Consider the following 20,545-nt stretch of genomic DNA (forward strand, 5'->3'; position numbering starts at 1 on the left):
TCCTCGGAAGGAAGGTTGGGCAATCCTACTTCCGTAGTGATACTGCCTCGGAAACCCAAGGAGGGGTCGCTATGAGTCGGGGCCAACTCGACAGCACATAACAACAACATCTCTGTTTAGAGAAAGATCAGGGTAAAGAAGGATAGTGTAACCGGAATCATAATTATTAGTTGTCATATTAGGTTTGGAAGAATGTCATTGTAAATGGTTTAAATGAAGCTTTTAGATTAATTAGGAAATTTACTGCTTTTTTTTTTTTTTTTTTGTTATGAAGATAGCCACTGTCATTACCTCTATAGGATTTTTTGTTTATTTCTCAAATATTCTACTTTTAAAATGACTACCAGTATTTTTTTTCAACAAAACTTAGAAAACTTGATTCTTTGAAACTGTCTTGTAATAGGTAATTGCTTCTGTGTTGTTCATTATCATAAAAAGAAAGAAATTTAGCCTTAGAAACCAATTAGTCCATGGAGTGATAACTTCTCATTGTGTTGTTAGATGTTTCCAGTCAACTAGGACTCACAGTGACCTTATGCACAGCAGAATGAAACACCGCCAGGTCCCGTGCCAGCCTCATGATCTTTGCTATGCTTGAGCCCGTCATTGCAGCCACTGTGTCAGTCCATCTTTTTGAGGGCCTTCACCTTTTTCACTGACCCTCCACTATACCAAGTGTGATATCCTTCTCCTAGGAATGGTCCCTTCTCACAGCATGACCAAAGTAGGTGAGACAAAGTCTGGCCATTCTCATTTCCAAGGAGCATTCTGGCTGTGCTTCTTCCAGGACAGATTTGTTAGTTCTTCTGGCAGTCTATGGTACTTTCAGTATTCATCACCATCACCACAGTTGAAAAGCATCAACTCTTCTTGGAATCCTTATTCATTGTCCAGCATTAACATGCATATGAGGCAATTTAAAATACTATGGCTTGGGTTAGGTGCACCTTAATCATCAAAGCTACATCTTTGCTCTTCATCATTTTAAAGAGATCTCTTGCAGCAGATTTGCCCAGTACAATACGATGTCTGATTTCTTGACTGCTGCTGCTATTGCTGTTGATTATGGAACCAAGTAATACAAAATCTTTGACAACTTCAGTCTTTTGTCCATTTATCATTATACTGCTTATTAGTCCAGTTGTGAGGATTTTTGTTCTCTTTATGTTGAGGTGTAATCCATACTGCCTCGGAAGGAAGTTTGGGCAATCTACTTCCGTAGTGATATTGCTTTGGCAACCCAAGGGGAGGGGTCGCTATGAGTCGGGTCCGACTCGATGGCACATGACAACAACAACAACAACCCATACTGCAGACTATACTCTGTCATCTTCATCAGTATGTGCTTAAAGTCATCTTCACTTTCAGCAAGCAAGGTTATGTTGTCTGCATATCACAGGTTGTTAATGAGTCTTCCTCCAATCCTGATACCATGTTCTTCTTCATATAGTCCAGCTTCTTGGATTATTTGCTCAGCATCCACATTGAATAAGGACAGTGAAAGGATACAATGCTGATGCACTCCCTTCTCAATTTTAAGCCATGCAATATCCCCTTGTCCTGTTCAAATGACAGCCTCCTGGTCTATGTACAGCTTCCTCATGAGCACAGTTAAGTGTTCTGTAATTCCCATTCATTTCAAAGTTATCCATAATTTATTATGATGCATACAATCAAATACTTTTGCATAGTCAATAATGACACAAGTAAACATGTTTCTGATATTTTTTGCATTCAATCAAGATTTATCTGACATCAGCAATGATATCCCTCATTCCAGGTCCTCTTCTGAATCCAGCTTGCACTTCTGGAAGTTCTTGGTCAATGTAGGGCTGCATTAGTTTTTTAATTATCTTCAGCAAGTTTTTACCTGTGTGAGACATTAGTGATATTGTTGATAATAATATCCACATTCTGTGGGATCACATTTTTTTGGAATGGGTACCAATGTGGCTCTCTTCCAGTCATTTAGCCAGGTAGCCATCTTCCAGATTTCTTGACATAGGTGAGTAAGTGCCTCCAGCATGGCATCCATTTGTTGAAATGTCTCAATGAGTATTCCGTCAATTCCAGGAGCCTTATTTCTCACCAATTCCTTCAGTGCAGCTTTGACTACTTCTTCCAATACCACTGATTCTTGATCATATGCCATTTCCTGAAGTGAATGAATGCAGATCAATTCTTTTTGGTACAGGGACTCTGTGTATCCTCCCATCTTCTTTTGATGTTTCCTGTGTATTTTGCCTATAGAATCTTTCAGTTGTGCAATTCGAGTCTTGAATTTTTTCTTCAGTTCTTTCAGCTTCAGAAATGTTCTTCCCTTTTGATTTTCTAGCTCCAGGTCTTTGCACATTTCATTGTAATAATTGACTTGGTCTTCTAGAACTGCTCTTTGAAATTTTCTGTTCAGTTCTTTTATCTTGTCATTTCTTCCATTTGCTTTAGCTGCTCTCAGCTCAAGAGCAAATTTCAGAGTCTTTTTGACATCCATTTTGGTCTTTTCTTCCTTTCCTATCTTTTTAATGACCTTTTGCTTTCTTCATGTATGCTGTTCTTGATTTCATCCTTCAATTCGTCTGGTTTTAGATCGTTGGTGTTAAATGCATCAAATCTATTCTTTAGATGGTCCCTAAATTCAGGTGGGAGATAATCATGGTCATATTTTGGCTCTCATGAACTTGTTTTAATTGTCTTCAGCTTTACCTTGAACTTGCATATGAACAGGTGATGGTCTGTTCCATGGGCAGCTCCTACCTTCATTTTGGCTAAAGATATACTGTGCTTCTCCATCACCTCTTCCTGCAGATTTAGTTGACCTGATTCCTGTGTATTCCATCTAGCAAAGTCCACAAGTATAGCCTTTTATGTTGTGGAAAAAAGGTATTTGCAATGAGTAAGTCATTGGTCTTTGAAATTCTATCAGGAAACGTCTGACATCGTTTCTGTCATCAAGGCCATATTTTCCAATTACAGATGATCCTTCTTTGTTTCCAACTTTTGCATTCCAATCACCACAACACATCTTGAGTGCATGTTTGGTCAATTTCAGACTGCAGAAATAGGTAAAAATCTTCAGTTTCCTCATCTTTGGCTTTGGTGGTTGGTGCATAAATTTGAATAATAGTAGTATTAACTGGTCTTCTTGTAGGTGTATGGATATTATCCTATCACTGATAGCATTGTACTTCAAGATAGATGTTGAAACATTCTTTGTGACCATGAATGCCATAACATTCTTCCTCAATTTGTCATTCTTAGCATAGTAGATCATATGTTTGTCTGGCCAAAACCAGTCTGTTTCAGCTCACTAATGCCTAGGATATTGATCTTCATATGTTCCATTTCACTTTTGACAACTTGCAATTTTAGTAGACTTATACTTCATACATTTCATGTTCTGATTATTAATGGATGTTTGCAGCTGTTTCTTCCCATTTTGAGTTGGGCCACATCAGCAAATGGAGGTCCCAAAAGGTTTACACCATTAACATCATCAAGGTCAACTCCGCTTTGAGGAGGAAGCTCTTCCTCAGTTGTATTTTGAGTGCCTTCTGACCTGAGGGGTCATCTTCCAGCACTATATTGGACAGTGTTTCAGGGCTATTCGTAAAGTTTTTTAGTAATGTATCAGACAGTATTTCAATGCTGTACATATCATTTTCACTGGCCAATTCTTTAAGAAGTTAATGGTCTCTTCCTTCTTCCAAGTCTGTCTTAGTCTCGAAGCTCCACTAAAACCTATCCACCATGGGTGGCCCTGCTGGTACTTGAAATACTGGTGGCATAGCCTCCACCCTCACAGCAACAGGCAAGCCACCACAGTACAAGAAACTGATGAGTGGTGGGAGTAGTAACTAGGCAACTAAGAATATACATTGGAATCACCTGAGAAACTTTCTGAAGTCATATGTGCCCTAACCCACTTTGGAATCTTCATGCATTAAGTCAGTAATCTCTAAATGTAGCATCAGATGGAGACATTGCTGTTCTCTTTGGAGAAATGCCAGTTACCTATGTTGTTATTAGGTGCCTTCATGTCAGCTTGTGTTAGACTGGGTTCTCTAGAGAAACAAAACCAGTTAAGATTATATATATAGAGAAAGAGAAATTTATCTTAGGAAAATGACTCACACACTTATAGAAGCTAGCAAGTCCAAAGTTCTTGGATCAAACATCAAGCTGGAGGCTTTTCCTGACTCACACAGCTGCAAGGGCTGAGGAGCTCAAGGTTGGCAGGCAATACACTGGCTGTTGTTGACTCCAGCCAATGACGAATTCAAGATCTCCAGGCCGAATGGTGGATCGTTTGTCCACGGACAGTTGTCAGCAGCACAACAAAATCCTGATCCGCAGAAGAGAGCCTCTTTTCCCAGGATGTCCATAAATATACTGGAAGCAGGCCACACCCTTAGGGAAACTCCCTTTCAATGGATTGGCTGCTCAAAACACATACATCTGATCCATCATGGGAATAACCACATCACAACTACTTAAACCACACAGAATTGTGGTCCAGCCAAGTTGACACACAGCTTCAACTATCATACAGCTCCAACTCGTAGCAACCTCATATATAACAATGACATGTTACCCAGTCCAGTACTATCCTTTACAATCATCGCCATGTTTGAGCCTATTGTTGCAGTCACTGTGTCAGTTTATCTCAAGGGTTTCTCTTTTTTTCACTGACCCTCTACTCTACCAAGCATGATGTCTTTCTTCAGCAATTGATCACTCCCGATAACAAGTCCAAAGTAAGCAAGATGAAATACAGAATCATAGAATATTTGAGGCTTAGAAAAGGGGAGGTTTGTATGCTGTAAAATGTCCTAATTACATAATGTTCCCTTCCTTTCAATTAAGACCTATTTTAGCTTCTCTCTATATATTTTAGTTCTTTATCTTCCCCTCAAGAGGCAGGGAATTTTTTAGGTGATCTTGTGCCAAAGTTAAATACCTACTAAAGACTTCCTGGAGCACAGAAGCAACTACCAAGCACTGCAGTTACTAGGGACAATGTATCTTTGAAGAAACATCCTTATTAGCAGGTAGAAGGCTTTTTACTGCAGATAAATAAAAGACAACCAAGCCGGGTGTACCTGCAAACATGTTGGTTTTAGGTTATTACATAGTTCCCAAAATGAATTTCACCAGAAGTTAAGCTCTTCTGTCTTCCTTTTTAAGCTACAATATGCTTAGAGTTAATTTAAGTCAATTTCATTAAGTCCCAGTAACATCAATTAAACATTAAGTTAAAAAGTAATTTTTTGAAAATGGGAAATAATTGAAATGAAAGTAACATAAATGAGCATGAGGTCGGATTCTTGTTAAAAGCAAAATCTTGAATTCAATAACCGCTCCCCACTATTGCCTAATTATCAAATGTATCCCCTTTCCTGAAACTGCTGTTAATGAAATAATTTTTCGTGAAGAAAAAGCTCTGTTGGAACATTTAAGTTGAATTCATCCTAAAGGTAAAATCATGTTGCCTTTTCAATCTCCTTTCTTTAGAACCTACTTTTAATTTTAAGTTCATTATGGCTTCATGAAAAAGAATTATGAAGTTTAGCAAAAGGAAAGCTTGTGTGTCCTATTGTGTATGTGTGTTTGTGTGGTTTAGAAAAATAGCTTAAGCCTCAGTGAGGTGTCATCCAGTTTTAGGCAGAAACCCCTCCAGGACGGGTTTGGTCAGTGGCAGTTGGCATTTCTAACATTTCTGAAAACTAATAATCTTTGTAATCCAGACACACGTTCTAGTTGTTGCCTATAGCCCAGTCCATGTGATGTTGCCTTTTGAAAGCAAACAGGTTTCAGTTCTTACCAATTTCAAATAGCATTGTCTTTCGTCTTCCTTTGCCTGACATCAGCCTGATTTGGCTCTCCTACCATTTGGACATCCCTGAATTTGAAACCAAAAATTAAATAATGTCATAAGAGTATTAATCCCAGGGGTTTATATATTGCCAAGAATCCTCAACATAAGTACCAAATTTGGATTTGCCAAAGAGACAGTGGAATTTATTGATTGATTATCAGAGAATCATGGTAAATTTACCCAGTATTGCTTGAGATGAAGGAGCTCTGGTGGTGTAGTAGTTAAGGCTGCTAACCAAAAGGCCGGCAGTTCAAACCCACCAGCCACGCTGCAGGAGAAAGATGGGGCAATATGCTTCTGTAAAGATTTACAGGCTTAAAAACCCTATGGGGCAGTTCTACCCTGTCCAGTGGGCTTGCTGTGGGTCAGAATTGACTCAGTAGCAGTGGGTTGGGTTTGGTTTTTGTGCTTAGACGGATGCGGACTTTTTGAGTCTTTGTACCACTGAGCATGGCACCCTTTTCAAATGAGCTTTTTTTTTTTAATCACTAGGCAATGCACTACTCCATACACTTGTAGTATTACTTGATGCTAAGAATAATAAGTAAGAATATCTGTTAAAGGACTTTATACTGCTAAGGTAGATCTTTGTGGGCCTAAGTAAATACACTGTCATTTTAAATGTATCATTGCTGGATAGTAGAAATTCAAAATTCAAAATTTCAAAATTTTAGTTGTTTTATTAATTGTAAGAGAAGTATATATATTTATAGTTATATACACATACATTTATATTTTTTAATTGATGCTGTATAGCTAATGAAAATGTTGATTTTCATAAATAATCAGCTTAGTGAAATGGTGGAAATGTATGTTGATCTGTTTACCCTGCAGTATGGCATGCAGCTGTACCAGAATTACATGCATCCATATCAAGGTCGAAGTGGCTGCAGTTCTCAGAGTCTGTCACCCATGGTAAGTGCCAGGTGTTTAAACCTGTATTTTATTTTCCTTTTATTTACATTATTTCCTTTTGGTCAAGGAAAGTAACTTTTTGGCACTCTGTTGCCAGACATTTATATTTAATTTTGTGTTCTTGGATCTGTACGTTTTTAGCCTATCTAATAAAATCATAGCAGACAGTATATGTGAAGTAGTCAGTTAAAATAGGTAACAATATAGGTTTAAGAAAATTGGAACATATTTAAAAGAAAGTATTATGTGAGCAGTTCTGTCTCATTACTACCTTTGAGGATTAGCTCTTAATAAGTTACTTTACAGTACATCTTTCCTTAAGACTCTCAATTATGTTTCCTTAATTACTGATCTTGACTCTGAATTTATTTATTTGCTTTCTGTTTATTTCTGGGATTTTCATTGTGTACTATAAATATGCCCGTAGTTTGGCATTTTGAATGATGTACTATATACTTGTGAGCTCTTTCGTACTCCGGCTTTCTAACAATAAAGCTTTTAAAAGCTTAAGTTCCTTAAAAAGCAGACTCCTTTCCAGGAAACCCCCATACTGTGAGCCAAAACATAGGTCATGCACTGCATTAACTCTGACACCGTTTCTCAGAATGATAATAAACGTAACTTAGATGTTTACTTGCAGATGCAAACACCTCTTTTTCTTTCACTAAAAAAAAAAAAAAAAAACCTCACTGCTATCAAGTCTATTCCAACTCATGATGACCCCCATTGGGTTTCCGAGGTGGTAAATCTTTTCAGAAATAGATTGCCCCATCGCCCTTCCAGGGAGCAGCTGGTAAGTTTGAACCACCAACCTTCTGGTTAGTAGTCAAAGGCATTAGCACCTCTTTCCTTAATTACTACCCAATTTTAATTTCCTATGCGTTGACACAGGAAATTTATTTCTGAACTTAAAGCTGATGCTCTGCTATTTTTGCTGTGCTCCTTAATATCAAGTATATTAGGATTCAGATTTAGGTGCCTGGGTTACAAATTAGTTATCATGCATTTTTCAAATCCTGCATTTCCACTTAGGTTAAAAGTACATTCTTCATGGCTATGACCAAGGAAGGAGCACTTACCCCACATGTAATGTAGCAGATGAAATACTCACTTCTAGGAATGAGGCATGAAATAATGTTGATTACTAAACTTGATAGACGATATAGAAAAAAGCACTCCGATTCTGAAGTTACATTGCTTTAAGTTTTGGAAGAGTAACTTTTCATCTTTGGATTGTGTTATTTTTAAGCCCTAAAATAAGAAAATAACGAATGTAGTGAATTTTTATAAAAGCCATCACTTTAAGGTGAGTATTTTGACAATTTGTCATCTTACCCTGATCTTTGAATCCATGTGTATATAATGTCATTGTTGTTATTTGCCATCAAGTTGGACCCGACTCATAGCGACCCCTCCTGGGGTTTGCAAGGCAGTATCACTACGGAAGTAGATTGCCCATCTTCCTTCCAAGGAGTGGCTGGTGGGTTTGAACTGCCAGCCTTCTGGTTAGCAGTCAAGTGCCTTAGGCACTACACTACCAGAGCTCCCAGCGTGCACATATGCACATATATATATATAAAATACAGGTATTTTCCTGTATGGGAATAAAACTCAACTCACTGCCAAATACATAATAAGAATAATGAATGTCATTATCTTAATCCTATCCTAAATCCCTCCAAATTTCTTTTAGAGTCTAAATTTCTTAGAATGAATATGTTAATAGCAGCCAAGAGTTTGGAGGCAATTATTATTTAATTTCCTCTTGTTGTTGTTATGTGCCGGTCAAGTCGGCCCCAACTCATAGTGACCCCTCCTTGGGTTTCCAAGGCAGTATCACTATGAAAGTAGATTGCCCAGTCTTCCTTCCAAGGAGTAGCTGGTGGGTTTGAACTGCCAGCCTTCTGGTTAGCAGTCAAGTGCTTAGGCACTATGCTACCAGAGCTCCTCTTAGTCATTCGAAAAACAAAGTACTTTCTGTTCTCACTACAGTTGTTAGCAAACAAGTATGGTATATTCTTGACTTTTCTCATTGAAAGTGACCCTAAACGTATGACAGTTTGGTTGTTCTAGGTTTACTTGTTAGGCCCCAGTGTAAATGAAGAGACATTTGGGTGAATCTAGTAGGAGGACTTAGGGCTTGTAAAGGTTGGAAGGTTGAATCTACCCAGAGGTATCTTGGAAGAAAGGCCTGGCAATTTACTTCTGAAAATTATCATTGTAAACTCCATGGAGCACAGTTCTGTCCTGTCAGGCGTGGGGTCGCCATAAGTCAGAGCTGACTCAGTAGCAACTGGGTTTAAGGGGTGGGGCAGGGAGCTAAGTGGCCTGTGTGTTTTGGTCCTGTACTTTGTAGCAGTTGTCATGATCAGAGTCTTGTCTCAAAGTAGAACTGGAGTGAGAAGAGTAATGCATGGAAATGAAGAGTTTTTTTTTTTTTTCTTTTCATTGAGGGAGGCGGTATTTGTATTTCTCTCAATGTCCATGCAGAATCCCATATTTCTAAAGTATTCCTGAAGAATCGGTGACCTGTATAATATATGCCAGTGCCACTCACCAGTATTAGCTTTCATGCCATGAACTATTTTCAGTGACAGAAAACTAAGAATATTTCAGTTATATTTTTAAAAGAATAATGTTCTATATTTAAGTTTCCCAGGATACATTTTGAGAAAAAAAAGTTTTTTCTCATACCATAATGAACATTGTAGCTCTATATAGTATATATAGCATATACTAGCCATCCCCATCAGCCTATCAGCAGACATTTCTGGAACTCAAATGTATTTATTCCTTCTTAAGACAAACAAAGATTTATTTAAAGAGGCACTTATTTAAAACACCCTGGCTAGAGTGAGGGGATGGGAAAATAAGTCTACTTAAATTCTTGTTATTATTTACTTTTGACCCTGGACTAGACATTTCATACTGCGTTTTCATTCTGTGGTACATAAAGGACCATGGAAAGGGCATACCTTTTACTGATTCTACAGTAAACTATCTGTATGACCTTGGTTGAGTCACAGGTGTCCTGCAGTATAAAATAAGGATGCTTGTCATGATCTCTAGAATCTATTATATGTCCTGTGACTCTGTATGAAGGAGATGTGGGAACAAAATCTAGTAAATTCTGTATTCCTTTACTAAGGACAAGGAGCTCTGGTAGCACAGTGCCTAAGGCATCTGACTACTAACCAGAAGGTTGGTGGTTCAAACCCACCACGCTCCTTTGGAAACCCAGTGGGGGTCACTATGAATTGGAATTGACTCAATGGCAGTGGGTTTGGTTCTTTGGTTTGGTTACTAAGGATGGTACTGATAATTTTATCTAGAACCTTCCCATGGGATGGTGGAGAGTTTCTGGTTATAGCTAAACTGCCTGAAACACATTTAGGTGCAAATCTCACTAAACGGGACTGGATCTGATCGCAGAATGTGGCCTCAGGCATCCACAGTGTATGCCCATGCCTTTTCTTTCTTAAAAAGTGCCATCAAAATCATGGGCCCTTTTCTCAGGGCCTGCCCTGCGTCCCATGAGAAGAAAGAGCTAGAAAGAGGGGCAGATATTTGAGAAATACACCAATTCTGAATGTTTTCAACATTGCTTTCCTGTGTGAAAGAGGTTGAGCTGAAAGTGACCTTTTGAGTTCAAGTCAGACTCTGCCTCACTTCCATTTCTTTGTCCACTAAAGGTAAACTATTAATTTTTTATCCCTCACCTGCCATTCAGTAAAAAACAAACAAACAAACAGGAACCTTTGCTATATTTCTGCTTTCCTCTAGTGTAGTTTATGTAGCAAATAAAAAAAGTTCCTTATTTATATTGTAGTCTCCCCACTTAAGTAATTGTAGAACATGGGATCTCATTTTGTATTCCTTCCTGTCATATAGAGGGCCAAAAAAAGAATGGCTGGTGGTGTTTATTTTTCTTTCCTAACAGTATTTTTATATTATCAGGATCTTGAGATTACAGAGCCTGTCTTGGCATTGAAGGTGGAGATATTATAAGGATAAAGCTATCATTATGATTGAGGCTAGTTACTCTGTGGTTTAGGCAGGTGGAGGCTTTTCATTAATGTCGGCAAAGCAAAAGTATATCCAACTGGTCCACAGCCCTGCACAGAAGATCACGGGGTGAGAAGGGCAAACTAAGGTGTGACAGCAAATAGAGATTACAGAGACAGCATCTGTCTGGAAAGAGCAGCTGTCAGTTATAAAAGCTCCTGTAACAAATGAAAGATTGCATGCCGGATCTCTAGAAATATATAGATGAACCATAAAAATATTGTGAACCACTCCATCATGGCTTGAAGAGAAAATAACGAATGGTAATAAAGAAGAATGTGCAATGCAGTGATAAATGAACCCTAAATTTTTTTTGTGGACGACATTTTGTTGCAAGCAAACAACTGTAACAAACATTTGACTATAGACTGTTAGACCAAGCTAGGAATAGCTGAATCCACATAGAACATAACATGTCTTTACAAGCCATGAGCCCCCAGGTATATTTTGGCTCATATTTTACCATTAGAACTCTGTCCTTGGTTTTACTCCTCTGTTATTGAAACATTGTAAGTATGGTGGGATGGATAACTGTTCATTGTTTTCCATGCTGCTTTGGATCTTGTTTTCCTTGGAAAGAATTTTAATTCTTCTTCAAATTATATACAGTGAGTGAAACTCATGACTGGAGTTTTTGACAGTTGTCTGGATTACCTACTTTTTTAAAAAAAAATGATTGAGAAGTGCAGTTTCAAACATAAAAGCAAAAAATAATAAAAATATAAAACAAGATTTTAGGTATTTACTTTCACCATTGAAGAATCTGAATACATGAAGTCATTGGAAAAATGATAACTTTATTACTTGCTTAATTTCTATTTGTTTCAAGATATCTTCTTTTTATATTAGTTCCTCTTTCATCATTAGCACTTATTTTGGTAGCTCTAATTTTGCTGTATTCTCTCAAGGTGAAGAAAAATGTTCATATGTTAAATCAAAATTTTAATATTATGGAATTATCTGAATTTTACTAAATTTTATTTTCTAATTAAGTTAACTAATGTGATAAAGTTTCAAAATATATATTCCATTTTCTCCATTATAAGTATGAATACTATTTCTTTCTAAAAAAATAATGTAAGCTGATCTAAATTGGAGCCTTTGTGCAATTTTACATCTTATAAAATAGGTACTTCAAAAGTAGATAGATTTGACATTTAAGTAACAATTGATGAGTCTGAGAACATAGTGGAGAGATGAGTTCACAATGGATCTTAATCATTAGAATTCCTTTCTAAATTGAGGTTTTCCATTTTACTGGAGTATATGAAGAGATGGGGTTGTTTTTACAGTAAAAGATGTAAAAGTCAAGATGTTTTTACAGTCAAGATGTTACCTTGAAAGCTTTTAATGTCTTTATTCAGCAGTAGTTAATTCTGGTGGCACAGTGATTAAAGCACTCAGCTGCTAGCCAGAATGTTGGCAGTGTGAACCTACCAGCCGCTTCACAGGAGAAAGATGAGGCAGTCTGCGTTAGTAAAGATTTACGGCCTTGGAAGCCCTATGAGACAGTTGTGCTCTGTCCCCGTAGGGTCGGTATGAGTAGAATCGACTCGATGGCTGTGGGCAATTAATTACTTTAGCAAATAACTGTATAACTTATTTAGTCAAAATATTTTATGGCCCTGCTTTATCACTCTTATGTGTTTTAACCTTTTAATTTCCTAAATATATTTTGTTGCTAGCCACCTTTGGTACCACATTCTAGAATGGAAAGCTACTGCCAACAAAGCCCCGGAAGATAACTTTCAAAGGTGTTTTCATGGTTAACAGTGTGTTCTTTTTCAGAGAAGTATATCAGAGAATTCCCTGGTAGCAATGGACTTCTCAGGCCAGAAAAGCAGAGTTATAGAAAATCCCACTGAAGCCCTTTCAGTTGCAGTTGAAGAAGGACTTGCTTGGAGGGTACAAATAACTTCACTTTCTTTGAAATATATATATGATTTCAATTTACTGCACCCCAAGTTTGAATAACATTTTCCCTTATTTGCTCAGAAAAAAGGATGTTTACGACTAGGCATTCATGGTAGCCCCACTGCTTCTTCACAGAGCTCTGCCACAAATATGGGTACGTCTGTTGGTGTTCATTGTAATCAGTGGATGGGCATAAGTGTATTTCGATATAGTCACTAAGTGAATGTGCCAAATCAGTTGTGATCATTTCACACAAACTTTGTATTCATCCATTTTATTTTTTCAGCTATCCACCGATCCCAGCCATGGTTTCACCATAAAATTTCTAGAGACGAAGCTCAGAGACTAATTATTCAGCAAGGACTTGTAGATGGGTAAGTTTGATAAGTTTAGTTTTGAGTAGTAATGATTACATTTCTCCTGTAAGCAGTTTTATGATGCCAAGAGTTTCAACACAGGCTTATCATAAAACAAAAGTGGTGTTGTTCTTTAAGGATGGTTATCATTGTATCCTAGTAACAGCTAAACAATAACTGGTACATAGTTTGTGCTTAGTTAGTATATGTTACATAAATGAACACATAACTAAATACTTTTAACCAATGATCACTAATAGTACCCATTTTGTGCTAATTCCAGCATCTCAGATATTAATTTATAGGAAAAAGAAGTATTTGTTTTTGAGTATCAGTTAAATTGGTGGTAGTAGATATTAGAGAAAAGATTTTTATTTGAACTTAAATAATTAATATACTTTTAAAGTTTCATTTGTTTTCTTGACATTAGTAACACATTACTAAATATAATGCAGGTTATTTCTAATTGTCACTGCTTTTAAAACTTTTTCTGACTGTTTGCATCCCTGTTTTCTTTCCTCTAACTTTTAGCAGCTTAAAGTAACATAAACCTATGAGAAGAGTACCTCTTGAGTATTTCTCATATTTTTACTGGAAATTACGGAGGATGGAGGAAAATAAAATATAGTATGAAACATTTATGATCCAAAGATTTTTTTTTTCTCAAATTACTCAGAATTTAAGATATTTTCCATTAAACTGGCTGAATTTTCTCTTCAAATTTAATACAAATTACAGAGGTTGTATTGAAGTTTGGAAGAAAAATGAAGCCAGCACTTGTTTAAACAAAGTGATGGAATCTTTTATCTTCAAGGGCTGGCTTGAGAGAATGACAAGGTTTCAAGGTGATTTAATTCTGACATTTGGATGAAAACACATCTTATCATGGAAAATTACTAATAGAAAGTCAGCCTTGTACCAGACTCTAAATAAGAGAAAATTTTAGTATGCTTCTCTGTGTGGCGTGCAGTGATTTTTGGATATAAATTTGAAAAATATGCAGAATTACAATCTGTTGTGCCTAAGAAAAGAAATAAATGACAAAGGACTGTTAAAATGTTTTGGAGAATTATAATTCCCTTTATTTCTGAGCCTAGGTTTGTAAATCAAATGAAATAATTGCATAAAGAACAACAATATCCCTTTTATTTATTTGTTTGTTTATTTGGTATTCCTTTGGAAAGACATGATGGTGTCAGGTGGTCCACTAGGTGGTAGTGGTGATCCACTGGGAAGAGGGAGAATTGCAACTTGATTTATCAGTCAAACTCCCTTTTGTCCCATCTCCTAGTGATGTAATGTTGGAATCTCACACAACACAATTGAAATGGATAATCACATCAGACATCTGTGATGGCTCAAATTTGGCTGCCTCTGTGGCCAGGCACAGTGAGATTAGTATTAGAGTCACCAGTTAGGACTGTTTGCACAGTCTGTTTGCCAACAATTAATACAAAACTGGTTTTGCACTATATTGCCAGTAAATCGGAATCCACGCCTGGCAGCATTTTTCTCTTAGGCCATTAGGCCATGTCTTGTTTTGCTAGCCTGACATTATAAAGGCTTTTCTGCTTCATTCTTTAGGGTTAAAGTACTTGTTGTTTGGATTTTTTTGTTTTTGTTTGGTTTTTACTTAAAACATTTTGCTTAAAGTACTTATTAAATGATTAATTTCTTCTTTTTTTTTTTAAGAATATATTCTTTTCTCACTATTCCTACTTTCTTTTGTATATCTAGTGGTAGGAACTAGAATCAAAAGAAGAAAGGGGGCTGAGAGGAGGAGAGGGGGTATAAAAATGATCTGCTTCTAAATAAGTAAAATTTAATATTTATTATATGATCCAGAAGTTAAAATAATCACATGCTGATGCCTCATTGTCTGTGTGAAAGGGAGATACAGTTACCTGGGAATACCCACTTTCCCAGTGGAACAGGACATAACACTAATTATTGATGCCAACATAACATTATATTGGTTATTGTGAGCAAGCAGTCTGACAAATGAGCTATATATTTTGCCTATTGAAATGAAACTAGCACCAATGACAGTTTTATGGTATAAGATTATGGTATACTGTATCATTTACTAGGTTGGATAATAATCCCAGCCATTGAATACACAAGGAAGACCCCCACTTACAACATTTCTGAATATACTCATATTTATTACATGCTATAATTCTGTGAGACCCATGAGTAAATGTAGAAACATTGAAATTCCTTCTCTCCTTTTAGAGTTTTCTTGGTACGGGATAGTCAGAGTAATCCCAAAACTTTTGTACTGTCAATGAGTCATGGACAAAAAATAAAGCACTTTCAAATTATACCGGTAAGTAATTTGTGATTTCACATTCCTATATTAGAAATGATGTTAATGTATATGCTTTTGGAAACTTTGATTTTCTTTTGGTCTTTTATTAAATATCATTTGGAAGCTTCTGCTTTGACTGGAGTTAAGTTTGGCAGAAATCGTTTTATGAGCCTGAATTAATACAAGAAATACAGGAATTGTAAAAATTAAATTTCCCTTTTCCACAAAATATGATTTAGCAATATTGTATAGACCCCATGCCACCTGTTGTTAAAAGGCCACTAAAGATTCTTTCTCCTGAATTCTAATGTTTTTTTTTTAAAAAAAAACCATTGTGTTAAAGCCCCTTCTCCTCTCAAAAATGTTACTGTTTCATTTTGTTTTTTGTTTTTAATAGTTAGGGATTGAAATATAAGGGCTCATGTATTGGTCAACCTTTAAACTATTCTGAGCACATTTAAAAAATCTTTGTGATTTTACTTCTGAGTAGCACAACTTGCTTTGGCTTTTTGTTGCTACTATTATATGTGTATGCGTCAGTCTATATATTCAAACCAGGTCGTGTGGAGTACAGATTCACTCTATTTTTGGGAATGTATTGCTAAAGATGGCTAAATTACTACTTTTTCATTTTGAATTGCCTCTTTATTAAGTTATCCAAAGATCATATAACGTGTCCTCCCTTCTTTGATTATGTAATCAGTGTTCCTGGCAAGCATGGATTGTTTAATGCCAGAAGACTACACTGCCAAAAAAAAAAAAAAAAGATGAAGCTTGACTGACATTCCATTAGCATAATATTTGATTGCTTCAGAATCAATTTAGTGATACAAATAATGTGAATATTCATTTTTAATGTGCTAGGTGGTGGCTGTTAAGTGGACAATATTTAGAAATGGAAATTAATTGCTATAAATGGGAGCATTAAAATCTCCTGTTTACTTTTATACAGATTTCAGATTTCTCACTGTTGATTGATGCACAATAGTCATCCCATCCTTACTAACGTTGGGAGAATTAAAAGGAGACAAAGTAAAATAACACTGTTTATCCTAGCATCAGGTGATATTTCTTTTAAATGCAAGTGGAATTACAAAAAGGAAGTAGAACTGCCATATCATTATTTGCAGAATGATAAATTTGGTTTTATACATTTGCCCATTTTAACATATAAAGCCATAGTAAATAGTGGAGTATGCTTGTCCTTCTGGATAATTTCCTCTCTTTACCAGTTTGTTGCTATTTTTCTTGCAGGTGGAAGATGAAGGTGAAATGTTTCACACCCTGGATGACGGCCACACGAGATTTACAGATCTGATCCAGCTAGTGGAGTTTTATCAACTTAATAAGGGTGTACTTCCTTGCAAGTTGAAACATTATTGTGCTAGGATTGCTCTTTAGCCAAACCAGAAGTGACTGGTTAACCTACTGAAGAAAAAGAACTCTAGGGGGGGGAAAAAAAAGGAAAGAAAACTCACGAATAAGGATGAAAATCTTGCCATGGTGAAAAAAAGAATGTATTTTACCTGCAAGTTACAAAAACAAGTTTGTGCGTTGCAAATAAGCGAAGACTTGGATTGCCATTATATACATCATTTAAAATTCATTAGTTAAAATTAAACCTCAGAAAAAATGATTTGGTGTGTTCTTGTGTGATTTTTATATTAGTATAACATGTTCTTCAAAAATACATAATTTAAGCTTTATATTGATCCTTACTTACTATAGAAGCATTAAAAGTCTCACCCCCCAAAAATGAAAATGTTTCTGGGTTCAGTAACATTACTTTTTTTGTACCGTGAGAAGTGTAATAATAATTGAGTTATCAATTAAGAGAAACTGTAACTTATTAATGGCACTAAAATCTATTTTGAATTATGGGTTTATCAAAACTTCAAAATTAAATAATATTTTTTGAAGAAGCAGCTCAAAATTATTTTGAAATGTATTAATTTTTTTCTGGATGACTTTTATTATTTTATTGAATTATTAATTATGCTGTAAAGTTTGTACTGGTATTATAGTGACACATTGCTTGTATGTTCACTGTTCACTGCATTTTTTTTCCATTCATTTAATGAATGACTGGAACTGTTTTTAAGAAAATGCCCAAAATATGGAGTGAACTTATATAGTTTTCACACATCTTGTGACATATAATCCATGACAATGTGACATTGTCACCTTAATATTTCATATTTCCCCCATGCTCTAACTTTTATAAGACTCGTTAAAGGTTTCACTACTAGATCATTAACCTGATCAAAATGGATGAAATTAAAGATTTAAAATCTACACAGATCCTAATAGGTAAATCCTTGCTCTTCTCTTTGTTTACCCCTTTTCAGTTTCTTACCATGGCAGCATCAATATGGAAGCCAATGATTTTTGAAACTTGAGATACTAAACTCCTGTTTTCCTCTGAGACCATCTAAGAAGTTTTAGATGGAATTCTATGACTCTATTTTTCCTAGGAAAGATACCCACTTTTTTTTTTTTTAAAAAAAAGAGAAACAATAACTCCAGGAAGCATTAAAATCATACAAGATGTTGCCCATCTCCTCTAATTGGCCCTTGTAACAATATTATGGGAAACTTAAAGAGGTATTTTAAGTAATATTTTCAACTGCATACTTTAGTTTTAAGTAAAAGCTATACTTTTGGTACCAAAGCATCTGAAAACATTCATGAAATACTCAGCTCACTGCCATCGAGTCAGATCCAACTCATAGTGACCCCTCCTTGGGTATTTCCATGGCAGTATCACTACGGAAGTAGATTGCCCAACCTTCCTTCCGAGGAGTGGTTGGTGGGTTTCAACAGTCAGCCCTCTGTTTAGCAGTTAAATGCCTTAGGCACTATGCCACCAGAGCTCCCATTCATGATTTGCTTACAAAATTAACTACCACTGGAAAAGAAGTAGTGGTTGAATTTTTAAAAATATTCAATCTAGTTTTAGCCAATACAAAACTAATTCCTAAAACACGCAGACTTAGAGCATAAATCTGATGTTACAAAATGTCCAACTGAGTACCAAAACAACATGAAAAACACATAGAACCTCTAAATGAACCAGCAGAGGGTAAACATGCTTACGTTTTCCACTGTTCAGAATGACCTTGAGTATTTCCAATTTATAAAACTACCTTGTGTTTTGATTTGAAACACATTTTCTTATTTTGCACTTAGTTCAAATTGACAAGATCAGAAAATGTCATTGTTTAAATACTATAACAATTTATGCTTGTCTTTTTGGCTTGTATTTATAACTTCATTTTTAATCTAAATTTATTGTGAAGCACAGATTTTGTGTGTAATTTGTTACTTTGATCTTAAAGTATATAATTAGGAATAATTACTGAAGAAAGTTTGACAGAGGGAAATGGTTATTCCTCTGATTCCTTCTGATAAAGTGGCATAGTGCCTATGACATTTGACTGTTAACCAGAAGGTTGGCGATTCAAACCCACCAGCAGAAGGAAGATAGAACAATCTGCTTCCATAAAGATTTACTGCCTTGGAAACCCAATGGTGGTTGCAATGAGTTGGAATCTACTCAATGGCAGTGAGTTTGGTTTTTGAGTTTTTCAGAAAAAGGACTTTGTTCCTCTGTGTGTGTGTGTGTGTGTGTGTGTGTTTGAATATAATATGAAGCTAAATCTGAGAGTCAGACACATTTACAGTACTAAAGTGTATCCCAAAATAAATGTACATTACCTTTGGATTATCTTTCACTTTGATTTAGCCAAGCTTTGCTACATTGTATCATTTGGATATGGAAGAGGACAATATCAGCTCTGTTTTCTTCCCTCTGTTCACATGTTGGAGTTAGTCTGTTTCATTTCCCTAGAAAGAAGCAGACCCAGCAGTCCATTTGGTCCACATTGTGCTTTTTTATCTCCTTAGATTGAGGGATCCAATAATTACTTTGAAACATCCAGGACACCTCCTCAAACAAGATAAAAATTATCAGGAGGGCCTCAAGTTAGAACAATTAACTTGTTTCACACACATACTCATGTCAACTGACATATTTGGTAGATTGGATGGAAATTTTGATTTTAACCGTGGACAACATCAGTCAGTCAGAATCCTCTGACTTCTGAACACCAACAATGCCAACTCTACACATGGTATTTTCATTCTATTTGTGATGTCTGTCTCTGGGAGCACAGCTTCTCTGAAGAGGAAAGGTTGTCATTGGCAATGGTTCCAATTTGGTGTTCGAAGCTAGCTCCATTAGCTGTTGGAGGCATACTTAAGCTTTTCTGTACCTTGGAAAAAGTTTGCATCCTGCTAAAGCTTATGGATTCCCTTTACAGAATGTTATTAAGTGCATAAAACAAACGGAATTTCAACAGTGGGTGATTACCAATCAGTGGTACCTACACTAGCAGTGGGGCACAGGGCAGTGTGCTTGAGATGGAGGGTTCTCCTAACGTGCACTAGACATTCACTCTGCCAAATCTGCATGTTTGCCTCTTGTGAGATGTGTTACTCCTTCCAGTCCTGGCCCCCACACTTGTAACATCTGTGGCATTAAGACATGTTGGTAACTGGGGCACTGCTTGTAATGTCTCTATTGATGTATTCCTCGGGCCACAAATTATAAAACTGAGTAAGAGAAAAGCTGATTTCTTGACTGGGCACATAACTATACTTACCCAAATGTTCATTGAAGAGATCCTCCAAACTTGAACAAGGCATTCAAATAAAATTCTAACCAGCATATTGTTACTACAATTGAGATGTCATGTGAATAGTCCTTTCAGTGCCCGTTTCCTTTGTAAATATAAGTAATTCATCACTCTCTAGTTTAGCCCCACATAATACACAATTAGAAACTGGTTAAGATGATAGCACAAGAGCCATGCTTTGTGGGTCTGAATTCCAGCCCATTACACAGTAGCTATACAGCCTGTGTACAGATCATCATCGTGACTTCTTAAGTTGCGGTGGTGGTTAAATAAAATAATGCATATAAAGTGCTTAGCATGTTGTCTAGCATCTTACATTATTTTCACCACATTGATGGTTGTACATTTAGATCTTCCACCACTTCACTGGAATATTGTCCTTTGATACCACTGAGGTTTTTTTTTTTTTTTT

At 36.2% G+C, this 20,545-nt stretch overlaps 1 protein-coding gene across 1 annotated transcript in view; it reads left to right on the plus strand.

Moving 5' to 3' along the window:
• GRB14 (growth factor receptor bound protein 14) overlaps positions 1-16,837 on the plus strand; it is a 116,702-nt gene extending 99,865 nt beyond the window's left edge. Inside the window, exons 8-13 of the mRNA XM_007954244.1 lie at positions 6,710-6,790; positions 12,644-12,760; positions 12,851-12,923; positions 13,056-13,143; positions 15,361-15,454; positions 16,691-16,837. Of these exons, the coding sequence (XP_007952435.1) occupies positions 6,710-6,790; positions 12,644-12,760; positions 12,851-12,923; positions 13,056-13,143; positions 15,361-15,454; positions 16,691-16,837 (600 nt within the window). The remainder of the gene's footprint in view (positions 1-6,709; positions 6,791-12,643; positions 12,761-12,850; positions 12,924-13,055; positions 13,144-15,360; positions 15,455-16,690) is intronic.
• Positions 16,838-20,545: the final 3,708 nt, after the last annotated feature.

The sequence above is a fragment of the Orycteropus afer genome, unplaced genomic scaffold (genome assembly GCF_000298275.1).
Source record: "Orycteropus afer afer isolate SDZICR_OR568_19922 unplaced genomic scaffold, OryAfe1.0 scaffold00001, whole genome shotgun sequence".
In the NCBI taxonomy this organism is placed as follows: Eukaryota; Metazoa; Chordata; class Mammalia; order Tubulidentata; family Orycteropodidae; genus Orycteropus; species Orycteropus afer.